General features: G+C 41.0%; 1 protein-coding gene across 1 annotated transcript in view; it reads right to left on the bottom strand.

Moving 5' to 3' along the window:
* The window catches only part of ANKHD1 (ankyrin repeat and KH domain containing 1), a gene marked incomplete in the record, with an annotated part of 1187903 nt that overhangs the window by 1092982 nt on the left and 75445 nt on the right, over positions 1-19476 (bottom strand). Inside the window, 1 exon segment of the mRNA XM_053717232.1 lies at positions 15968-16201. Coding sequence (XP_053573207.1) covers positions 15968-16201 — 234 coding nt within the window.

Genomic DNA, 19476 nt, shown 5'->3' with positions numbered 1-19476 from the left:
GGCACGCAAATGGCACTATGTCCATTGCCGCTACCATTAAGCCGATTACCTCCATACACTGAGCTACCGAAGGGCGCGGAATGGAGTGAAGAACACGGCAAGCATTTAGAAGTTTTGATAACCTGGACTCCGTCAGGTAAATTTTCATTTCTACAGAATCTATAAGAGTCCCTAAGAAGGAGACTCTTGTGAGTGGGGATAGAGAACTCTTTACCTCGTTCATTTTCCACCCGTGCGACCTCAGAAATGCCAGAACTCTCTCTGTATGAGACATGGCAACTTGAAAGCTTGACGCCTGTATCAGGATGTCGTCTAGATACGGAGCCACCGCTATGCCTCGCGGTCTTAGAACCGCCAGAAGTGAGCCCAGAACCTTTGTAAAGATTCTCGGGGCTGTAGCCAACCCGAAGGGAAGAGCTACAAATTGGTAATGCCTGTCTAGAAAGGCAAACCTTAGAAACCGATGATGATCTTTGTGAATCGGTATGTGAAGGTAGGCATCCTTTAAGTCCACTGTGGTCATGTACTGACCTTCTTGGATCATGGGTAGCATGGTCCGAATAGTTTTCATTTTGAATGATGGAACTCTGAGGAATTTGTTTAAGATCTTTAGATCCAAAATTGGTCTGAAGGTTCCCTCTTTTTTGGGAACCACAAACAGATTCGAATAAAAACCCTGTCCCTTGTTCCGTCCGCGGAACTGGATGGATCACTCCCATAACTAGGAGGTCTTGCACAGAGCGTAGGAATGCCTCTTTCTTTATCTGATTTGCAGATAGCCTTGAAAGATGAAATCTCCCTTGTGGAGGGGAAGCTTTGAAGTCCAGAAGATATCCCTGAGATATGATCTCCAACGCCCAGGGAGCCTGGGCGAAGAGAGAAAGTCTGCCCCCTACTAGATCTGTCGCCGGATAGGGGGCCGTTCCTTCATGCTGTCTTAGAGGCAGCAGCAGGCTTTCTGGCCTGCTTGCCTTTGTTCCAGGACTGGTTAGGTTTCCAGGCCTGCTTAGATTGAGCAAAAGTTCCCTCTTGTTTTGAAGCGGAGGAAGTTGATGCTGCACCTGCCTTGAAATTTCAAAAGGCACGAAAATTAGACTGTTTGGCCTTTGCTTTGGCCCTGTCCTGAGGAAGGGTGTGACCCTTACCTCCAGTAATGTCAGCAATAATTTCCTTCAAACCAGGCCCGAATAAGGTCTGCCTCTTGAAAGGTATGTTGAGTAATTTAGACTTCAAAGTCACGTCAGCTGACCAGGATTTAAGCCATAGCGCCCTACGCGCTTGGATGGCGAATCCGGAATTCTTAGCCGTTAGTTTAGTCAAATGAACAATGGCATCAGAAACAAATGAGTTAGCTAGCTTAAGTGTTCTAAGCTTGTCAATAATTTCAGTCAATGGAGCTGTATGGATGGCCTCTTCCAGGGCCTCAAACCAGAATGTCGCCGCGGCCATGACAGGCGCAATGCATGCAAGGGGCTGTAAAATAAAACCTTGTTGAATAAACATTTTCTTAAAGTAACCCTCCAATTTTTTATCCATTGGATCTGAAAAAGCACAACTGTCCTCAACCGGGATAGTAGTACGCTTTGCTAAAGTAGAAACTGCTCCCTCCACCTTAAGGGCCGTCTGCCATAAGTCCCGTGTAGTGGCGTCTATTGGAAACATTTTTCTAAATATAGGAGGTGGGGAAAAAGGCACACCCGGTCTATCCCATTCCTTGCTAATAATTTCTGTAAGCCTTTTAGGTATAGGAAAAACATCAGTACACACCGGTACCGCATAGTATTTATCCAGCCTACACATTTTCTCTAGGACTGCAACTGTGTTACAGTCATTCAGAGCAGCTAATACCTACCCAACCAACACACGGAGGTTCTCAAGCTTAAATTTAAAAAATTAGAAATCTCTGAATCAGGTTTCCCCAAATCAGAGATGTCACCCACAGACTGAAGCTCTCCGTCCTCATGATCTGCATATTGTGACGCAGTATCAGACATGGCCCTTACAGCATCTGCGCGCTCTGTATTTCTCCTAACCCCAGAGCAATCACGCTTGCCTCTTAATTCAGGCAACCTGGATAATACCTCTGACAGGGTATTATTCATGATTGCAGCCATGTCCTGCAAGGTAATCGCTATGGGCGTCCCTGATGTAATTGGCGCCATATTAGCGTGCATCCCCTGAGCGGGAGGCGAAGGGTCTGACACGTGGGGAGAGTTAGTCGGCATAACTTCCCCCTCGACAGAATCTTCTGGTGATATTTCTTTTATAGTTAAAGACTGATCTTTACTGTTTAAGGTGAAATCAATACATTTAGTACACATTCTCCTATGGGGCTCCACCATGGCTTTCAAACATAATGAACAAGTAGTTTCCTCTGTGTCAGACATGTTTAAACAGACTAGCAATGAGACTAGCAAGCTTGGAAAACACTTTAAACAAGTTTACAAGCAATATAAAAAACGTTACTGCACCTTTAAGAAACACAAATTTTGTCAAAATTTGAAATAACAGAAAAAAGGCAGTTACACTACAGTTTTTACAGTGTATGTAACAAGTTAGCAGAGCATTGCACCCACTTGCAAATGGATGATTAACTCCTTAACCAAAATGGAATAATAAAAGACAAAAACGTTTTTTTTTTTGTTTTTTCAAACAGTCACAACAACTGCCACAGCTCTACTGTGGCTTTTTACCTCCCTCAAAAACGACTTTGAAGCCTTTTGAGCCCTCCAGAGATGTCCTGGATCACGCAGAGGGAAACTGAATGTCTGTCAGTATTTTTAGCTGCACAGAAAAGCACTAAAAAAGGCCCCTCCCACTCATATTATAACAGTGGAAAGCCTAAGGAAACTGTTACTAGGCAAAATTCAAGCCAGCCATGTGGAAAAAAACTAGGCCCCAATAAATTTTATCACCAAATACATATAAAAACGATTAGACATGCCAGCAAACGTTTTATATTACATTTTTATAAGAGTATGCATCTCTATTAATAAGCCTGATACCAGTAGCTATCACTGCATTTAAGGCTTTACTTACATTAGTTCGGTATCAGCAGCATTTTCTAGCAAATTCCAACCCTAGAAAAATATTAACTGCACATACCTTATTGCAGGAAAACCTGCACGCCATTCCCTCTCTGAAGTTACCTCACTCCTCAGAATATGTGAGAACAGCCATGGATCTTAGTTACTTCTGCTAAGATCATAGAAAACGCAGGCAGATTCTTCTTCTAAATACTGCCTGAGATAAACAGTACACTCCGGCACCATTTAAAAATAACAAACTTTTGATTGAAGAATAAACCAAGTATAAAAACACCACACTCTTACGACCTCCATCTTGGTTGAGGCTTGCAAGAGAATGACTGGATATGACAGTTATGGGAGGAGCTATATAGCAGCTCTGCTGTGGGTGATCCTCTTGCAACTTCCTGTTGGGAAGGAGAATATCCCATAAGTAATGGATGATCCGTGGACTGGATACACTTAACAAGAGAAAAAAATTTATGTAAGAACTTACCTGATAAATTCATTTCTTTCATATTGGCAAGAGTCCATGAGCTAGTGACATATGAGATATACAATCCTACCAGGAGGGGCAATGTTTCCCAAACCTCAAAATGCCTATAAATACACCCCTCACCACATCCACAATTCAGTTTAATGAATAGCAAAGCAGTGGGGTGATAAAGAAAGGAGTAGAAAGCAACAACAAAGGAAATTTCGAAATAATTGTGCTTTATACAAAAAATCATAACCACCATAAAAAGGGTGGGCCTCATGGACTCTTGCCAATATGAAAGAAATTAATTTATCAGGTAAGTTCTTACATAAATAATGTTTTCTTTCATGTAATTGGCAAGAGTCCATGAGCTAGTGACATATGGGATATCAATACCCAAGATGTGGAGTCTTCCACTCAAGAGTCACTAGAGAGGGAGGGAATAAAATAAAATCAGCCATATTCCGCTCAAAAAATAATCCACAACCCAAAAAATAAGTTATTTTCACTTTTGAAAGAAAAAACTTAAATCAAAAGCAGAAGAATCAAACTGAAACAGCTGCCTGAAGAACTTTTCTACCAAAAACTGCTTCCGAAAAAGCAAATACATCAAAATGGTAGAATTTAGTAAATGTATGCAAAGAGGACCAAGTTGCTGCTTTGCAAATCTGATCAACTGAAGCTTCATTCTTAAAAGCCCACGAAGTGGAGACTGATCTAGTAGAATGAGCTGTAATTCTCTGAGGCGGGGTCTGACCCAACTCCAAATAAGCTTGATGAATCAAAAGTTTCAACCAAGAAGCCAAGGAAATAGCAGAAGCTTTCTGACCTTTCCTAGGACCAGAAAATAAAACAAACTGGAAGTCTTCCTGAAATTTTTAGTAGCTTCCACAGATCTCAAAGCTCTTACCACATCCAAAGAATGTAAGGATCTCTCCAAAGAATTCTAATGATTAGGACACAAGGAAGGGACAACAATTTCTCTACTAATGTTGTTAGAATTCACAACCTTAGGTAAAAATTGAAAAGAAGTCCGCAAAACTGCCTTATCCTGATGAAAAATCAGAAAAGGAGACTCACAAGAAAGAGCAGATAGCTCAGAAACTCTTCTAGCAGAAGAAATAGCCAAAAGGAACAACACTTTCCAGGAAAGTAGTTTAATGTCCAAAGAATGCATAGGCTCAAATGGAGGAGCATGTAAAGCCTTCAGAACCAAATTAAGACTCCAAGGAGGAGAAATTGATTTAATGACAGGCTTAATACGAACTAAAGCCTGTACAAAACAGTGAATATCAGGAAGAAAAGCAATCTTTCTGTGAAATAAAACAGAAAGAGCGGAGATTTGTCCTTTCAAGGAACTTGAAGTCAAACCCTTATCCAAACCATCCTGAAGGAACTGTAAAATTCTAGGAATTCTAAAAGAATACCAGGAGAATTTATGAGAAGAACACCATGAAATGTAAGTCTTCGAAACTCTATAATAAATTTTTCTAGAGACAGATTTACGAGCTTGTAACATAGTATTAATCACTGAGTCAGAGAAACCTCTATGACTTAGAACTAAGCGTTCAATTTCCATACCTTCAAATTTAATGATTTGAGATCCTGATGGAAAAACGGACCTTGAGATAGTAGGTCCGGCCGTAACGGAAGTGGCAAAGGCGGGCAACTGGACATCCGAACCAGATCCGCATACCAAAACCTGTGTGGCCATGCTGGAGCCACCAGCAACACAAAAGACTGTTCCATGATGATTTTGGAGATCACTCTTGGAAGGAGAACTAAAGGCTGGAAGATGTAAGCAGGTAGATAACACCAAAGAAGTGTCAGCGCATCCACTGCTTCCGCCTGAACATCCCTGGACAGGTATCTGGGAAGTTTCTTGTTTAGATGAGAGGCCATGAGATCTCTCTCTGGAAGCCCCCACATCTGAACAATCTGAGAAAACACATCTGGATGGAGAGACCACTCCCCTGGATGTAAAGTCTGGCGGCTGAGATAATCCGACTCCCAATTGTCTACGCCTGGGATATGCACCGCAGAGATTAGACAGGAGCTGGATTCCGCCCAGGCAAGTATCCGAGATACTTCTTTCATAGCTTGGGGACTGTGAGTCCCACCCTGATGATGGACATAAGCAACAGTTGTGATATTGTCTATCTGAAAACAAATGAACGGTTCTCTCTTTAGCAGAGGCCAGAACTGAAGAGCCCTGAGAATTGCACGGAGTTCTAAAATATTTATTGGTAATCTCGCCTCTTGAGATTTCCAAACCCCTTGTGCTGTCAGAGATCCCCAAACAGCTCCCCAACCTGAAAGACTCGCATCTGTTGTGATCACAGTCCAGGTTGGGCGAACAAAAGAAGCCCCTTGAACCAAACTATGGTGATCTATTCACCATGTCAGAGAGTGTCGTACATTGGGATTCAAGGATATTAATTGTGATATCTTTGTATAATCCCTGCACCATTGATTCAGCATACAAAGCTGTAGAGGTCTCATGTGAAAACGAGCAAAGGGGATTGCGTCTGATGCTGCAGTCATGAGACCTATAACTTCCATGCACATAGCCACTGAAGGGAATAAAACCCCAAACCTTGTTCCTGAGGAGGAAATGGCATGATTACCCCTGAAGACTCCAGGTCTGAAACACACTTCAGAAAAGCCTGAGCTTTTACTGGATTTACAGGGATGCGTGAGAGAAAAAACCTTCTCACAGGAGGTCTTACTTTGAATCCTATTCGATACCCTTGAGACAATGCTCTGAATCCAATGATTTTGGACAGATATTATCCAAAAATCCTTGAAAAACCTTAATCTGCCCCCTACCAGCTGAGCTGGAATGAGGGCCGCACCTTCATGCGGACTTAGGGGCAGACTTTGGTTTCCTAAACGGCTTGGATTTATTCCAATTTGAGGAAGGCTTCCAACTGGAAGCAGATTCCTTGGGAGGAGGATTGAGTTTTTGTTCCTTATTCTGACGAAAGGAACGAAAACGGTTATCCTGAGGCAAAAAAACTCCTTTTCCTCCAGTGATAGTTGAAATAATAGAAACCAACTGAGAACCAAATAAATTATTACCATGGAAAGAAAGAGAAAGTAATTTAGATTTAGATGTCATATCAGCATTCCAATATTTAAGCCACAAAGCTCTTCTAGCTAATACAGCTAAAGACATGGATCTAACATCAATTTTGATAATATCAAAAATGGCATCACAAATAAAATGATTAGCATGTTGCAGTAAGCGAACAATGCTAGATATGTCAAAATCCAATTCATGTTGCGTTAAATTTTCCAACCAGAAAGTTGATGCAGCCGCAACATCACCTAAAGAAATAGCAGGTCTGAGAAGATGACCTGAATATAAATAGGCCTTCCTTAGATAAGATTCAAGTTTCCTATCTAAAGGATCCTTAAAGGAAGTGCTATCTTCCATAGGAATAGTGGTACGTTTAGCAAGAGTAGAAATAGCCCCATCAACTTTGGGGATCTTTTCCCAAAACTCTATAGATTTTGCTGGTAAAGGATACAATCTCTTAAACCTTGAAGAAGGAATAAAGGAAGTACCTGGCTTATTCCATTCCTTAGAAATCATATCAGAAATAGCCTCAGGAATGGGAAAAACACCTGGGAAAACCACAGGAGGTTTAAAAACAGCATTTAAACGTTTATTAGACTGAACGTCAATAGGACTGGTTACCTCAATATCCAAAGTAATTAACACTTCTTTTAATAAAGAACGTATATACTCTATTTTAAATAAGTAGATTTGTCAGTGTCAATATCTGAGGAAGGATCTTCTGTTGCAGATAGATCCTCAGCAGAAGAGGATGAATTATTATGCTGTTGGTCATTTGAAATTTCATCAGCTAAATGAGAAGTTTTAAAAGACCTTTTACGTTTATTAGAAGGTGGAAATGCAGACAAAGCCTTCATAATAGAATCAGAAACAAATTCTTTAAAATTTACAGGTATATCATGCACATTAGAAGTTGAAGGAATTGCAACTGGCAATGTACTATTACGGATAGAAACACTATCTGCATGTAAAAGTTTATCATGACAACTATTACAAAATGACATTCGGTGGAATCATTTCTACAATTTTACAACAAATGCACTTAGCTTTGGTAGAACCGATGTCAGGCAGCAATGTTCCAGCAGAAACTTCAGAGGCAGGATCAGATTGGGACATCTTGCTCAATGTAAGAGAAAGAGAAAACATATAACGTAAAATTATCTATTTCCTTAAATGACAGTTTCAGGAATGGGAAAAAAATGCAAAAGCATAGGCCTCTTGATAGAAAAGAAAGCAGGAGGCAAACAACAATGGGGTATTGAAATAATGAAGAAAATTTGGGGCCAAGTATGACGCACAACGTAACGTAAACTTTTTTGGCGCCAAAAATGACCGGAAATGACACACTTGCGTCACTAATGACGCCGCCGTGTGAAAGGTCTCGGCATCACGTATGACGCCGGAAATGACGAAGTTGCGTCAAAAACTTATTTTTCCGCGCCAAAAATGACGCAATAAAGTCTAACATTTGACGCACCCGCGGGCCTAACACCCGCAATTGCAAAAAAATTGTCAAATTGAAAGAAGACTAAACCCCAGGTAAGAAATAAATTTCTTAGTGTTTATATTCCCAAATATGAAACTGACTGTCTGCAGAAGGAAATACATGAACCTGACTCATGGCAAATATAAGTACAATACATATATTTAGAACTTTATATAATTTGCATAAAGTGCCAAACCATAGCTGAGAGTGTCTTAAGTAATGAAAACATACTTACCAAAAGACACCCATCCACATATAGCAGATAGCCAAACCAGTACTAAAACAGTTATTAGTAAAGGTAATGGTAAATTGAGAGTATATTGTCGATCTGAAAAGGGAGGCAGGAGATGAATCTCTACGACCGATAACAGAGAACCCATGAAAAAGACCCCCGTTAGAGAAATCATCGTATTCAATAGGTGATACCCCTTCACGTCCCTCTGACATTCACTGTACTCTGAGAGGAATCGGGCTTCAACAATGCCGAGAAGCGCATATCAACGTAGAAATCTTAGCACAAACTTACTTCACCACCTCCACAGGAGGCAAAGTTTGTAAAACTGAATTGTCGGTGTGGTGAGGGGTGTATTTATAGGCATTTTGAGGTTTGGGAAACTTTGCCCCTCCTGGTAGGATTGTATATCCCATTTGTCACTAGCTCATGGACTCTTGCCAATTACATGAAATAAATTAACACCATAACATAGAACAACCAGAAAAACCTAATCTCCCAGCCCCAGTGCCTGTAACACACTGTCCTTTCACTCTCAGATTCTGAGAGCTTTCTTGCCCCTTAATAAAGTGCCTAATCATTGTAAGTCATTTATGTAATAATAAAGAAAAGTAAAGTGCTCCTTTTCCTCTAAGAGTCCCAGGAAAAATAATAAAGCACTTACCCCAAATGTCTGCCTGACAGCAAAGGCAGTCCACCAGGTTTGAGGGGTCCTATCCCCCACATGGACTTGTGAAGAAAATGAGATTCCTGACAAAATATCCTCAGGTTTTAAGGATTAGGGCAGCAGTAATATATGGGAGGCGCAGTGAGAATTATGTCCCACAAGTTCCCATTGCTTTTAAAGCCACCAAAGCACTACGGAAGAGAATGATATGGACTACGGCTACACCCCAGGACAAAGCAGCACAATCTTGCATTACTTTAAAAATAATAAACTCTTGATTGAAGAATTTTAACACCTCACTTTACCACTTCCTATCACTAACGTAGGCAAAGAGAATGACTGGAGTGGGAGGGAAGGGAGGAGCTATTTAACAGCTCTGCTGTGGTGCTCTTTGCCGCCTCCTGCTGACGAGGAGGTGAATATCCCATTAGTAATTAAGATGATCCGTGGACTCATCAAGTCTTAAAAAAGAAAAACAAAATTTATGCTTACCTGATAAATTTCTCTCTTGTGGTGTATCCAGTCCACGGGTTAATCCATTACTTGTGGGATATTCTCCTTCCCAACAGGAAGTTGCAAGAGGACACCCACAGCAGAGCTGTCTATATAGCTCCTCCCCTAACTGCCACCCCCAGTCATTCGACCGAAGACAAGCAAGAAAAAGGAGAAACTATAGGATGCAGTGGTGACTGTAGTTTAAAAATAAAAAACACCTGCCTTAAAATGACAGGGCGGGCCGTGGACTGGATACACCACAGGAGAAAGAAATTTATCAGGTAAGCATAAATTTTGTTTTCTCTTGTAAGGTGTATCCAGTCCACGGGTTCATCCATTACTTGTGGGATACCAATACCAAAGCTTTAGGACACGGATGAAGGGAGGGACAAGGCAGGAACTTAAACGGAAGGCACCACTGCCTGCAAGACCTTTCTCCCAAAAATAGCCTCCGAGGAAGCAAAAGTATCAAATTTGTAGAATTTAGAAAAAGTATGAAGCGAAGACCAGGTCGCCGCCTTACAAATCTGTTCAACAGAGGCCTCATGTTTAAAAGCCCATGTGGAAGCTACCGCTCTAGTGGAATGAGCTGCAATTATTTCAGGAGGCTGCTGGCCATCAGTCTCATAAGCTAAACGGATTATGCTTCTCAGCAAAAAAGAAAGAGAAGTTGCTGAAGCCTTTTGGCCTCTCCTCTGTCCAGAGTAGACAACAAACAATGCAGATGTTTGACGAAAATCCTTAGTAGCTTGTAAATAAAACTTTTAAGCACGAACCACGTCAAGATTGTGTAATAGACGTTCCTTCTTTGAAGAAGGATTAGGACACAGTGACGGAACTACAATCTCCTGATTGATATTCTTAGATACCACCTTAGGAAGAAATCCGGGTTTGGTACGCAACACTAACTTATCTGCATGGAAGATCAGATAAGGGGAATCACACTGTAAGGCAGATAACTCTGAAACTCTTCGAGCCGAAGAGATAGCTACCAAAAACAGAACTTTCCAAGATAAAAGCTTGATATCTATGGAATGCTGAGGTTCAAACGGAACCCCTTGAAGAACTTTAAGAACTAAATTTAAACTCCATGGCGGAGCAACAGGTTTAAACACAGGCTTGATTCTAACTAAAGCCTGACAAAACGCCTGAACATCTGGAACAACTGCCAGACGCTTGTGCAGAAGAATAGACAGAGCAGAAATCTGTCCCTTTAAGGAACTAGCTGACAATCCCTTCTCCAATCCTTCTTGGAGAAAAGATAATATCCTAGGAATCCTGACTTTACTCCATGAGTAACCCTTGGATAGATTTTCCTTGTGACAGGCTTTCGAGTCTGAATTAAGGTATAAATGACCGACTCGGAGAAACCACGTTTTGATAAAATCAAGCGTTCAATCTCCAAGCAGTCAGCCGCAGAGAAATTAGATTTGGATGTTTGAATGGACCTTGGAGTAGAAGGTCCTGCCTCAGCGGCAGAGTCCACGGTGGAAGGGATGACATGTCCACCAGATCTGCATACCAAATCCTGCGTGGCCACGCAGGTGCTATCAAAATCACTGAAGCTCTCTCCTGCTTGATCTTGGCAATCAGACGAGGGAGGAGAGGAAATGGTGGGAACACATAAGCCAGGCTGAAGGACCAGGGCACTGCTAGAGCATCTATCAGCGCTGCCTGGGGATCCCTTGACCTGGACCCGTAACAAGGAAGCTTGCATTCTGACGAGACGCCATCAGATCCACTTCTGTTTTGCCCCATAGTTGAAACAGCTGGGCAAATACCTCCGGATGGAGCTCCCACTCCCCCGGATGAAAAGTCTGCCGACTTAGAAAATCCGCCTCCCAGTTCTCTACTCCTGGGATATGGATAGCTGAGAGATGGCAAGAGTGAACCTCTGCCCATAGAATTATCTTTGAAACCTCCAACATTGCCAGGGGGCTTCTTGTCTTGAGATCCAAGATTGGTCTGAAAGTTCCCTCTTTTTTGGGAACTATAAACAGATTTGAATAGAAGCCCTGCCCCTGCTTTGGAACTGGGTGGATCACTCCCATAACCAGCAGGTCTTGATTTTTGTGAGGGTAGCATTCATAACTGCCGCCATGTCCTGTAAGGTAAAAGAATTAGAAGCGCTAGATGTACTTGGCGTCACTTGAGCGGGAGTTATAGGTTCTGACACATGGGGAGAGTTAGATGGCATAATCTCCCTCTTTTCAGTCAGAGAATCCCCTGGAGATAAATCTTTAAGCGCCATAATATGGTCTTTATAGTTTATAGAAATATCAGTACACATTCTAAGAGGGGGTTCCACAATGGCTTCCAAACATATTGAACAAGGAGTTTCCTCTATGTCAGACATGTTTAACAGACTAGTAATGAGACAAGCAAGCTTGGAAAACACTTTAATAAAGGTGAAACAGCAATTAAACAATAACGTTACTGTGCCTTTAAGAGAAAAAAAAAACTAGCACTTAAACTGCAAAACAGTGAGAAAAAACAGTAAAATCTTTGAAATTTTTACAGTGTGAATAAGGGACTAAAGCAGCATTGCCCCCACTTGCAAATGGATGATTAACCCCTTAGGCCCCAAACCGGATTGAAAAACGTTGAAAAACGTTAAAAATCAGCAGAGCTGTGGCATGGTGCTCAATTGAGGCTCCTACCAGCCCTTAAATACGATTTTGTGCAGAAATAACCCCTTTGAAATGGTTCTCAGATGCCAGAGGACTCTTCTAGGGAAGCTGGATGTCTCAGTCTGTATTAAAACTGCACAGTTAGAGCGCTAAAATAGGCCCCTCCCCCCATGTACTGGATGTCAGAGGGGCCTTAAGAAAGTACTCCTAGGAGTATCTGACTAGCCATGTGGAAACTAGGCCCCAAATAAAGACTTCTCCCTCAGAGAAAAAACGTCCTATTTATTTGAAATCATGTAAACGTTTTGTCACTAAGCAATATGAATATTAACATGAGTATTAGCCTGTTATGTAAGCATGATCCCAGTCGCTGTTAAATTACTGCATCAGGCTTACCTTAAATACACAAGGCTCTGTCAGCATTTTCTAGACCTTATTCCTCTCTCTAGAAATAAAAATACTGAACATACCTCAAAGCAGGTAATCTGCAGGCCGTTCCCCCAACTGAAGTTTTCCCATATTCATCAGTTATGTGTGAGAACAGCAATGGACCTTAGTTACAAACCGCTAAGATCATCAAATCTCCAGGCAGAACTCTTCTTCTAATTTCGTCCTGAGAGAAAAACAGTACAACGCCGGTACCGTTTAAAAATAACAAACTCTTGATTGAAGGTAAAACTACAATAAGTCACCACATATCTCTTGATGCTTCCTTTCTTGTCGAGAGTTGCAAGAGAATGACTGGGGGTGGCAGTTAGGGGAGGAGCTATATAGACAGCTCTGCTGTGGGTGTCCACTTGCAACTTCCTGTTGGGAAGGAGAATATCCCACAAGTAATGGATGAACCCATGGACTGGATACACCTTACAAGAGAAAGTGGTTTAATGGACCACTTCTAACACTGATGCCTGTAAAAGTTGGACAACTTGTGACTGATATGACAAACAATTTAGGTACTCTTTGTTGGAATCCAGACGTAGCACATATATCCATAATTTCTCTATCCTCAACAGTAAACATGACTTGGCTACACTGGAACCGCATGCGCAACAAATACCCCACATTATCAACCAAATACTCCCTTTGGCCACCCTGCTCAATCTCCGAGATTTCCCAGCAGGCAAAGAGTATCGGAGAGCAAGCAAGCCTGATTTCATTAATGCACTCCCTATTTATCTCCTAACCCAAAATGGGAAACCCCTACCCAAAAGCCAGATAGACCATTTAGGAGATTATTTTCTGAAACCCTGGATACCAACAAAAGTCTAATTTCATAATTATGCACAAACACAAAAACAATATGACACGCGACCTTACTGCGTTTGAAAAAATATGCTCTTGTAGCACAGCTCCCAAGAAACTCATCTCTTATATAAATTACTTCTAAACTGCAAAATCCCCACACTGCCTAGCTATATTAGAGGATGGGAAAGGGAGCTGGACACCCAAACAACCAGCAAAGCCTGGAAGGCGAGACTTGAAACACTAGTGAAATCGGCACACCCGTACAAAGCACTTGAAACAAAATATTAAGGTCATGATGCGCTGGTATCTGACTCCTACAAGAATCCAATATATGTTCACAAAAGCCAGTGATAAATGCTGGAGAGGGTGTGGACAAAGAGGGACCTTCTTATACATTTGGTGGCAGTGTGGGGAGATAGAATCCTATTGGGGGATGATATCAAACAACATTAACTCAATCCTGCACTTACAAATATTTTTCACTCCAGATATAGCACTGCTTAATGAAAGACAAAAAGTTACCTGTAGAATCGGGAAACCCCTTTTTCAAATCTTACTTCATTCAGCGAAACAATTGATTCCAAGAAACTGGAAATCCCCCAATATTCCTTCTGAGCAAGAGTGGAGAGTGCTAATAGACCACTCCCTGATGATGGAACGCTTTTATTATCTTAGGACAGGGAACATAAGTCTATACTATGATATGGTGTTTTTGTGAGAGTCCAGTACACGGAAGGCGAAACACCCTTGAAAACACCACTCATACACAAGGCCTCCTTCACTCTCACTAGAACACAGGTGGAATTTGTTGGGCCTTCATGATACCCAGGTGTGATTTGCATGAAACTTAGCCCATTTGACATGCACACTTTAGCCTGTATGTAACAACTGCACTTAGTTATGGAGAAATCATAACAACCAGTAATCTGAAACCCTGCAACCTATATCATTTTTTATTTTTGTTTGGCTATACATTTAGTTATGTTATTTCTGTTTAGTCAACGAGAAAAAGTTGAAAGAGACATTCAGATTGTAAATACCTGCTGCGTTTGCGTGAGTAGCTCTGTATACAGTTAACCGTCCTCTGTCATCAAAAATAATGTGTTGGTGCAACACTTCAGTAAGTAGAATACACTTTTTATAAAGTTGATTTATTGGTGCAGTAGTACAACAACTGTTCTGTACACTTGTGCGCATGCACAGAAACTTTTTAGGGAGTGCAAAACTAAAAGTTTAAGATGCGCACAGCTTCCCTACACTGTGGCTGGAGTAGAAAACAATTTGAAGAAGTAGCAAGATTATTTAGATTAGTTTGACTAGTTTAATTTTTGAATGAACTTTTATTGCCCCTGCACGCACTCTGAATCTGTAAAATGCACAGGCTTCTGTAGTGAGGAAACCAGAGATTGGGAAACTGGGCATCAATTCAAGTCCAACCATCAGATTAAGAGGTTTTTTTTAACAATTAAGTACAGATATACCTCACTTTACAGCGCTTCGCTAATACAGCGCTTTGTGGGGCTGAAGTTCAACCTCCAAGGATTTTGAATAAGTGTTGTAATCATTGTGAGATTGCGAGAAAAGTGACTGGCACCATTTTGTTATGCTTAGTTCACTCTGTTAACATCATTACAGTGCAATCTGTGTCTCAGTGACATAGTCTGGCAAATTGTACTACAGTAATTGTCACTATTTTACAGGTACAGTATTTATTGAATACTGTGCGAGGGTTAAATATATATATATTTTAGTTCAAACATGTTTTCAAGTCATTAAACACACTGGTAAGTGAAAAGAAAGCCAAAACTGCCTTGTTTCACTTTAAGCCGGTTTTCACTTTACAGCGGGGCTCCGGTCCCTAACCCGCTGTATGAGCGGGGTACACCTGTAATTGCTAAATGCTGTTTAAGACTTGCACAGTAACTATCAAATTTTAAAAAGCTAGTACTTGAATATAATACAGTTTTAATAAAAATAAAAAAATTAAAATTTGATTTAAGTTGAATTGTGTTATCTTTATTAGGGGTTGCACACTGCTGTTCTGAAAAATATTTTATGGGTTACGTTAGGGGCGCAACGATGGTGAGTTTTTAGAACCAAGTGTGCAGAGACCTGAAAATGTTTGGGAACCACTGCTCTAAATGATTTGATGACAAAGGCATTGCCTCTTTTAGGGGTAATCCTCCTTTCCACAAAGCCAAGGTTGTTTCCTCCCTCATCCATGACCTCACTAAGGAGATGTGGTTATAACAACTAGGAATATATGGCAAAGTCTGCTATAAAGAGATAGTTATCTTATGTGTTTGCCACAAACAAGGTCTCTGAAGACACCAAAACAGTGTGCTGACAAAATATTGTTGTTAGTGCTAAAGTTATATTTCTAACAAACTTTTATACAGCTTCTACAGAGACTTAGAAGTAACTTAATATAACACATTTCAAAAGGTGCTACAGAGCAAAAACTACACCACCAGTCTTTTGCTACTTTTTCTGCCATGATAGACTAGTTCTTTCTTTCGGTTATAATATATCTCCCTTATAGAGCAGTTTTAGCAATTGTTGATTGGTTAACCAGAAATCAAGAGCAAAATGACTGAACAAAATGAAAAATACTCAAATACTGTACCTTTATAGCACGCCAGAGTAAGTGCACTTTCCTTGAATTCATTTGAATGCGTATTAATGCCTGCTCCAAATTCCAACAAAACCTTTGCCACTTCAACGTGACCAGCACTTGCAGCTTCCATTAAGGGTGTATGTCCATTTTCATTATGATCTTCAATGTTGGCACCTTCTTTCAGCAAAACTTTTACTACATCAACAAAACCCCCTGCACAGGCATACGTAAGAGCAGTGTTGCCTAAACAGGAAAACAAAACCTATTAAAATGTTGTCATTTAAAAATTAGAACTGAAAACAAAATGAAATAAAATGAGCCCCTAATGTATGCTTAAGGCTATAAAATAAATTAAGAAATCAAAACCCTATTAAAAAAAAAAAATGGACAGTAAATTCACAATTAAACTATTATGATTCAGAAGTTTTAAAACATAATTTATGCTTACCTGATAAAATCTTTTCTTTCTTGGCAGTGAGAGTCCACAAATTCATTCATTACTTATGCTTCAGCTGACCACCAGGAGTAGGCAACGACACCCCCAACAAAGCTTTACATATCCCTCCCACTTCCCCTACCCTCTCAGTAGTTCAAGCCAAGGATAAGGAAACGTAGAGAGACACAAAGCGTATAGAGGTGCCAAAAGACTGCCACCACTAAATTAAGACAGGGCTGGTTTGTGGACTCACAGCCAAGAAAGAAAATATTTTATAAGGTAAGCATAAATTATGGTTTTCTTTCTAATGGCAGCCACAATTTCATTCATTACCTTTTGGAAACTAATACCCAAGCTGTGGAGAACACGAAATGAATAGGGAGGGAAGGCAGTCCTAAATACTAGGCATCACTGCTTGAAGAACCTCTATCCCAAAGGGTGCCTCTGCAGAGTCAAAAAAAAATAAATAGATAAAATGTTATGAACGCATGCAAATAGCAGCCTTACATATCTGTTCGACTATAGCGTCATTCTTGAAGGCCAGGGAAGAAGAAACCTAACAAGTAGAATGTGCCGTGATTCGTGATGAAGGCTGCTGACCCGCTTCCAAATATGACATGCAAATCAAACTTCTGATCCAGAAGGAAACAGAAAAAGCAGTGGACTTCTGACCTTTGCACTTACCAGAATTAAGGAAAAATAAGGAAGATGATTGACGAAACTCCTTGGTAGCTTGAAAATAGAACTTCAACACTCTAAAACACGTCCAAATTATGTAAAAACCCTATCCTTAGAAGGAAGAGGATTGGGACAAAAAGACTGAATGACAATTTCATGATTAATTTTGTTTGGCGAAATAACCTCAGGTAAAAACCCCATCTTTGTTTGCAGAACAGCCTTATCAGCATGAAAAACAGATCACAATGAAGAGCAAACAACTCGGAGACTCTACGAGCAGAAGAAATGGCTAACAAAAACACAACCTTCCAAGTTAGAAGTTTAATATCAAGAGAATGCATAGGCTCAAACAGAGCCTGTTGACAAACTAAGAATAAGATTAAGGCTCCAATGAGGAAAAACAGATTTAAAAACAGATCTAATTATAGTAATTGCCAGATGTTCAATCGTTTGTTCAGGCTAACGAGACAACTTTTGTAACAAAACAGAAAGAGCAGAAATTTGGCCCTTAAGAGAACTAGCAGAAAGGGTCTTCTCTAAATCATCCTGAAGAAATTGAAGGATATGCATGGAGTCTTCCCCTTGTGCCAGGGAAAATCCCAAACCGCACACCAAGATAGATAAGTTCTCCATACTTTGTAATAAATCAGTCTGGCAACAGGCATCAATAACAGACTAAAAGAACCCTCTCTGAGACAAGACTATCAATCTCTATGCAGTCAGCTTCAGAGAATGTAGATCTTGGTAGAAGATTGGACACTGCCATGGAGGAGAAGACGAGATCCTCACTAGATCTGCATACCAAGTCGGCATGGCCATGCCGGAGCTAACAGGATCCTTGGAATTCCCTCCTGCTTGATGCTAGCTATAACTCCAGGAATTAGAACAATTGGAAGGAAAAAGATATACTAGATTGAAGTGTCATGGAACTGCTAAAGCATCCCCCAATTCTGCTTGAGGATCTTTCAACCTCAATCCGTATCGTGGCAGTTTGGCATTGAGCATTTGGCATATGGCCAACACATCTATCTCCGGGTACCCCACCTACGGGTGATCTCACCAAACACATACTGGTTTACCGATCATTCCTCGGAGTGCAGAGTCTAACTGCTTAGAAAGTCTGCATCCCAATTGTCCACACCTGGAATGTGGATAGCTGATATTTGGCATTGATAGGTCTTCGCCCACTAAAGAATACGAGAAACTTATTTTATCTGCAGAAAGCCACAAGTTCCACCCTGGAGGTTGACATAGGCCACCGTAGTTAGTGATGTTGTCCAATTTGAAACTAATAAAACGGATGGAACACAATTGTGGCCACGACTGGAGTGCATTGAAAATGGCCCTGAGTTCTACAATGTTGATAGGGAGGATTGCTTCCTTTGGACGTTAGATCTCCTGAGCTCTCAGGGACCCTCCACACAGCGCCCCAGCCTGTCAGTCGCATATGTTAAAATATCCCATGAAGGGCATAGAAGAAGAAGAAAAAAAAAAAAAAAAAAAACATTCCCCGGCTTACTTTCACACAGAGAAGCTACTGAGACAGCCACCAGGAGAGAGATTCTCTCGTCACTGGGTCCAGAGATATTTCCTGAGACAGGTCTGAGTGAATCCCATTCCACTGCCGGAGCATACATAATTGTAGAGGTCTCCGATGAAATCAAGTAAAAAGAATAGCAACTGAAGCCGCCACCATAAGACCTACCACTTCCTTGTATTGAGCCACCAAAGGTCAAGGAATGGTTTGAAATTGACAGCAGGCAGCCTGAAGTTTCTTCCTGCGTTGGTCAGTAAAATAAATGTGCATGCTGACAGTATCTATCAGGATCCCGAGGAAGATCACTCTCGTGTTGGGAACATGAGCACTCTTTTCCAGATTTACTGTCCAGCCATGAGTTTGAAAATACCAAAGTAGCTTCTCTGTGTGAAAGTTTGCTAAAGATAGCGCTTCAACCAAGATGTTGTCCAAGTACGGCGCCACAGCAATCCTTTGCAGTCTGACTACCGCAAGGTGGGCCCCTAGGAACTTTGTCAAGATCCTTGGAGCAGTAGCTAATCCAAATGGAAGAGCTATGAACTGGAAGTGATTGTCCAGTAAGGAAAACACAAATTAATTTATGTAAGATGGGGATGTGCAGATATGCATCATTCAGATCTATGGTAGTCATGAACTGACCCTCCTGACTTGGAAACCATAACCGCTGACCAGGACTTTAACCATAGAGCCCTTTGAGTGAGCACCACAAAACCAGAGGTTTTAGCATTGAGGCGAATAATTTGGATAATGACATCACAAATAAAAGAATTTGCCGTATTTAGGGCACAAATACGGTCTTGAATATCTTCCAATGGAGACTGCACCAAAATCAGTTCGGATAAGGAATCACGCCAAAAGGTGGCAGCT

Source organism: Bombina bombina, chromosome 6, assembly GCF_027579735.1.
Source record: "Bombina bombina isolate aBomBom1 chromosome 6, aBomBom1.pri, whole genome shotgun sequence".
Taxonomy (NCBI): Eukaryota; Metazoa; Chordata; class Amphibia; order Anura; family Bombinatoridae; genus Bombina; species Bombina bombina.
The sequence above is the reverse complement of the archived record's forward strand: the minus strand, read 5'-3'. Positions and strand labels throughout refer to the sequence as shown.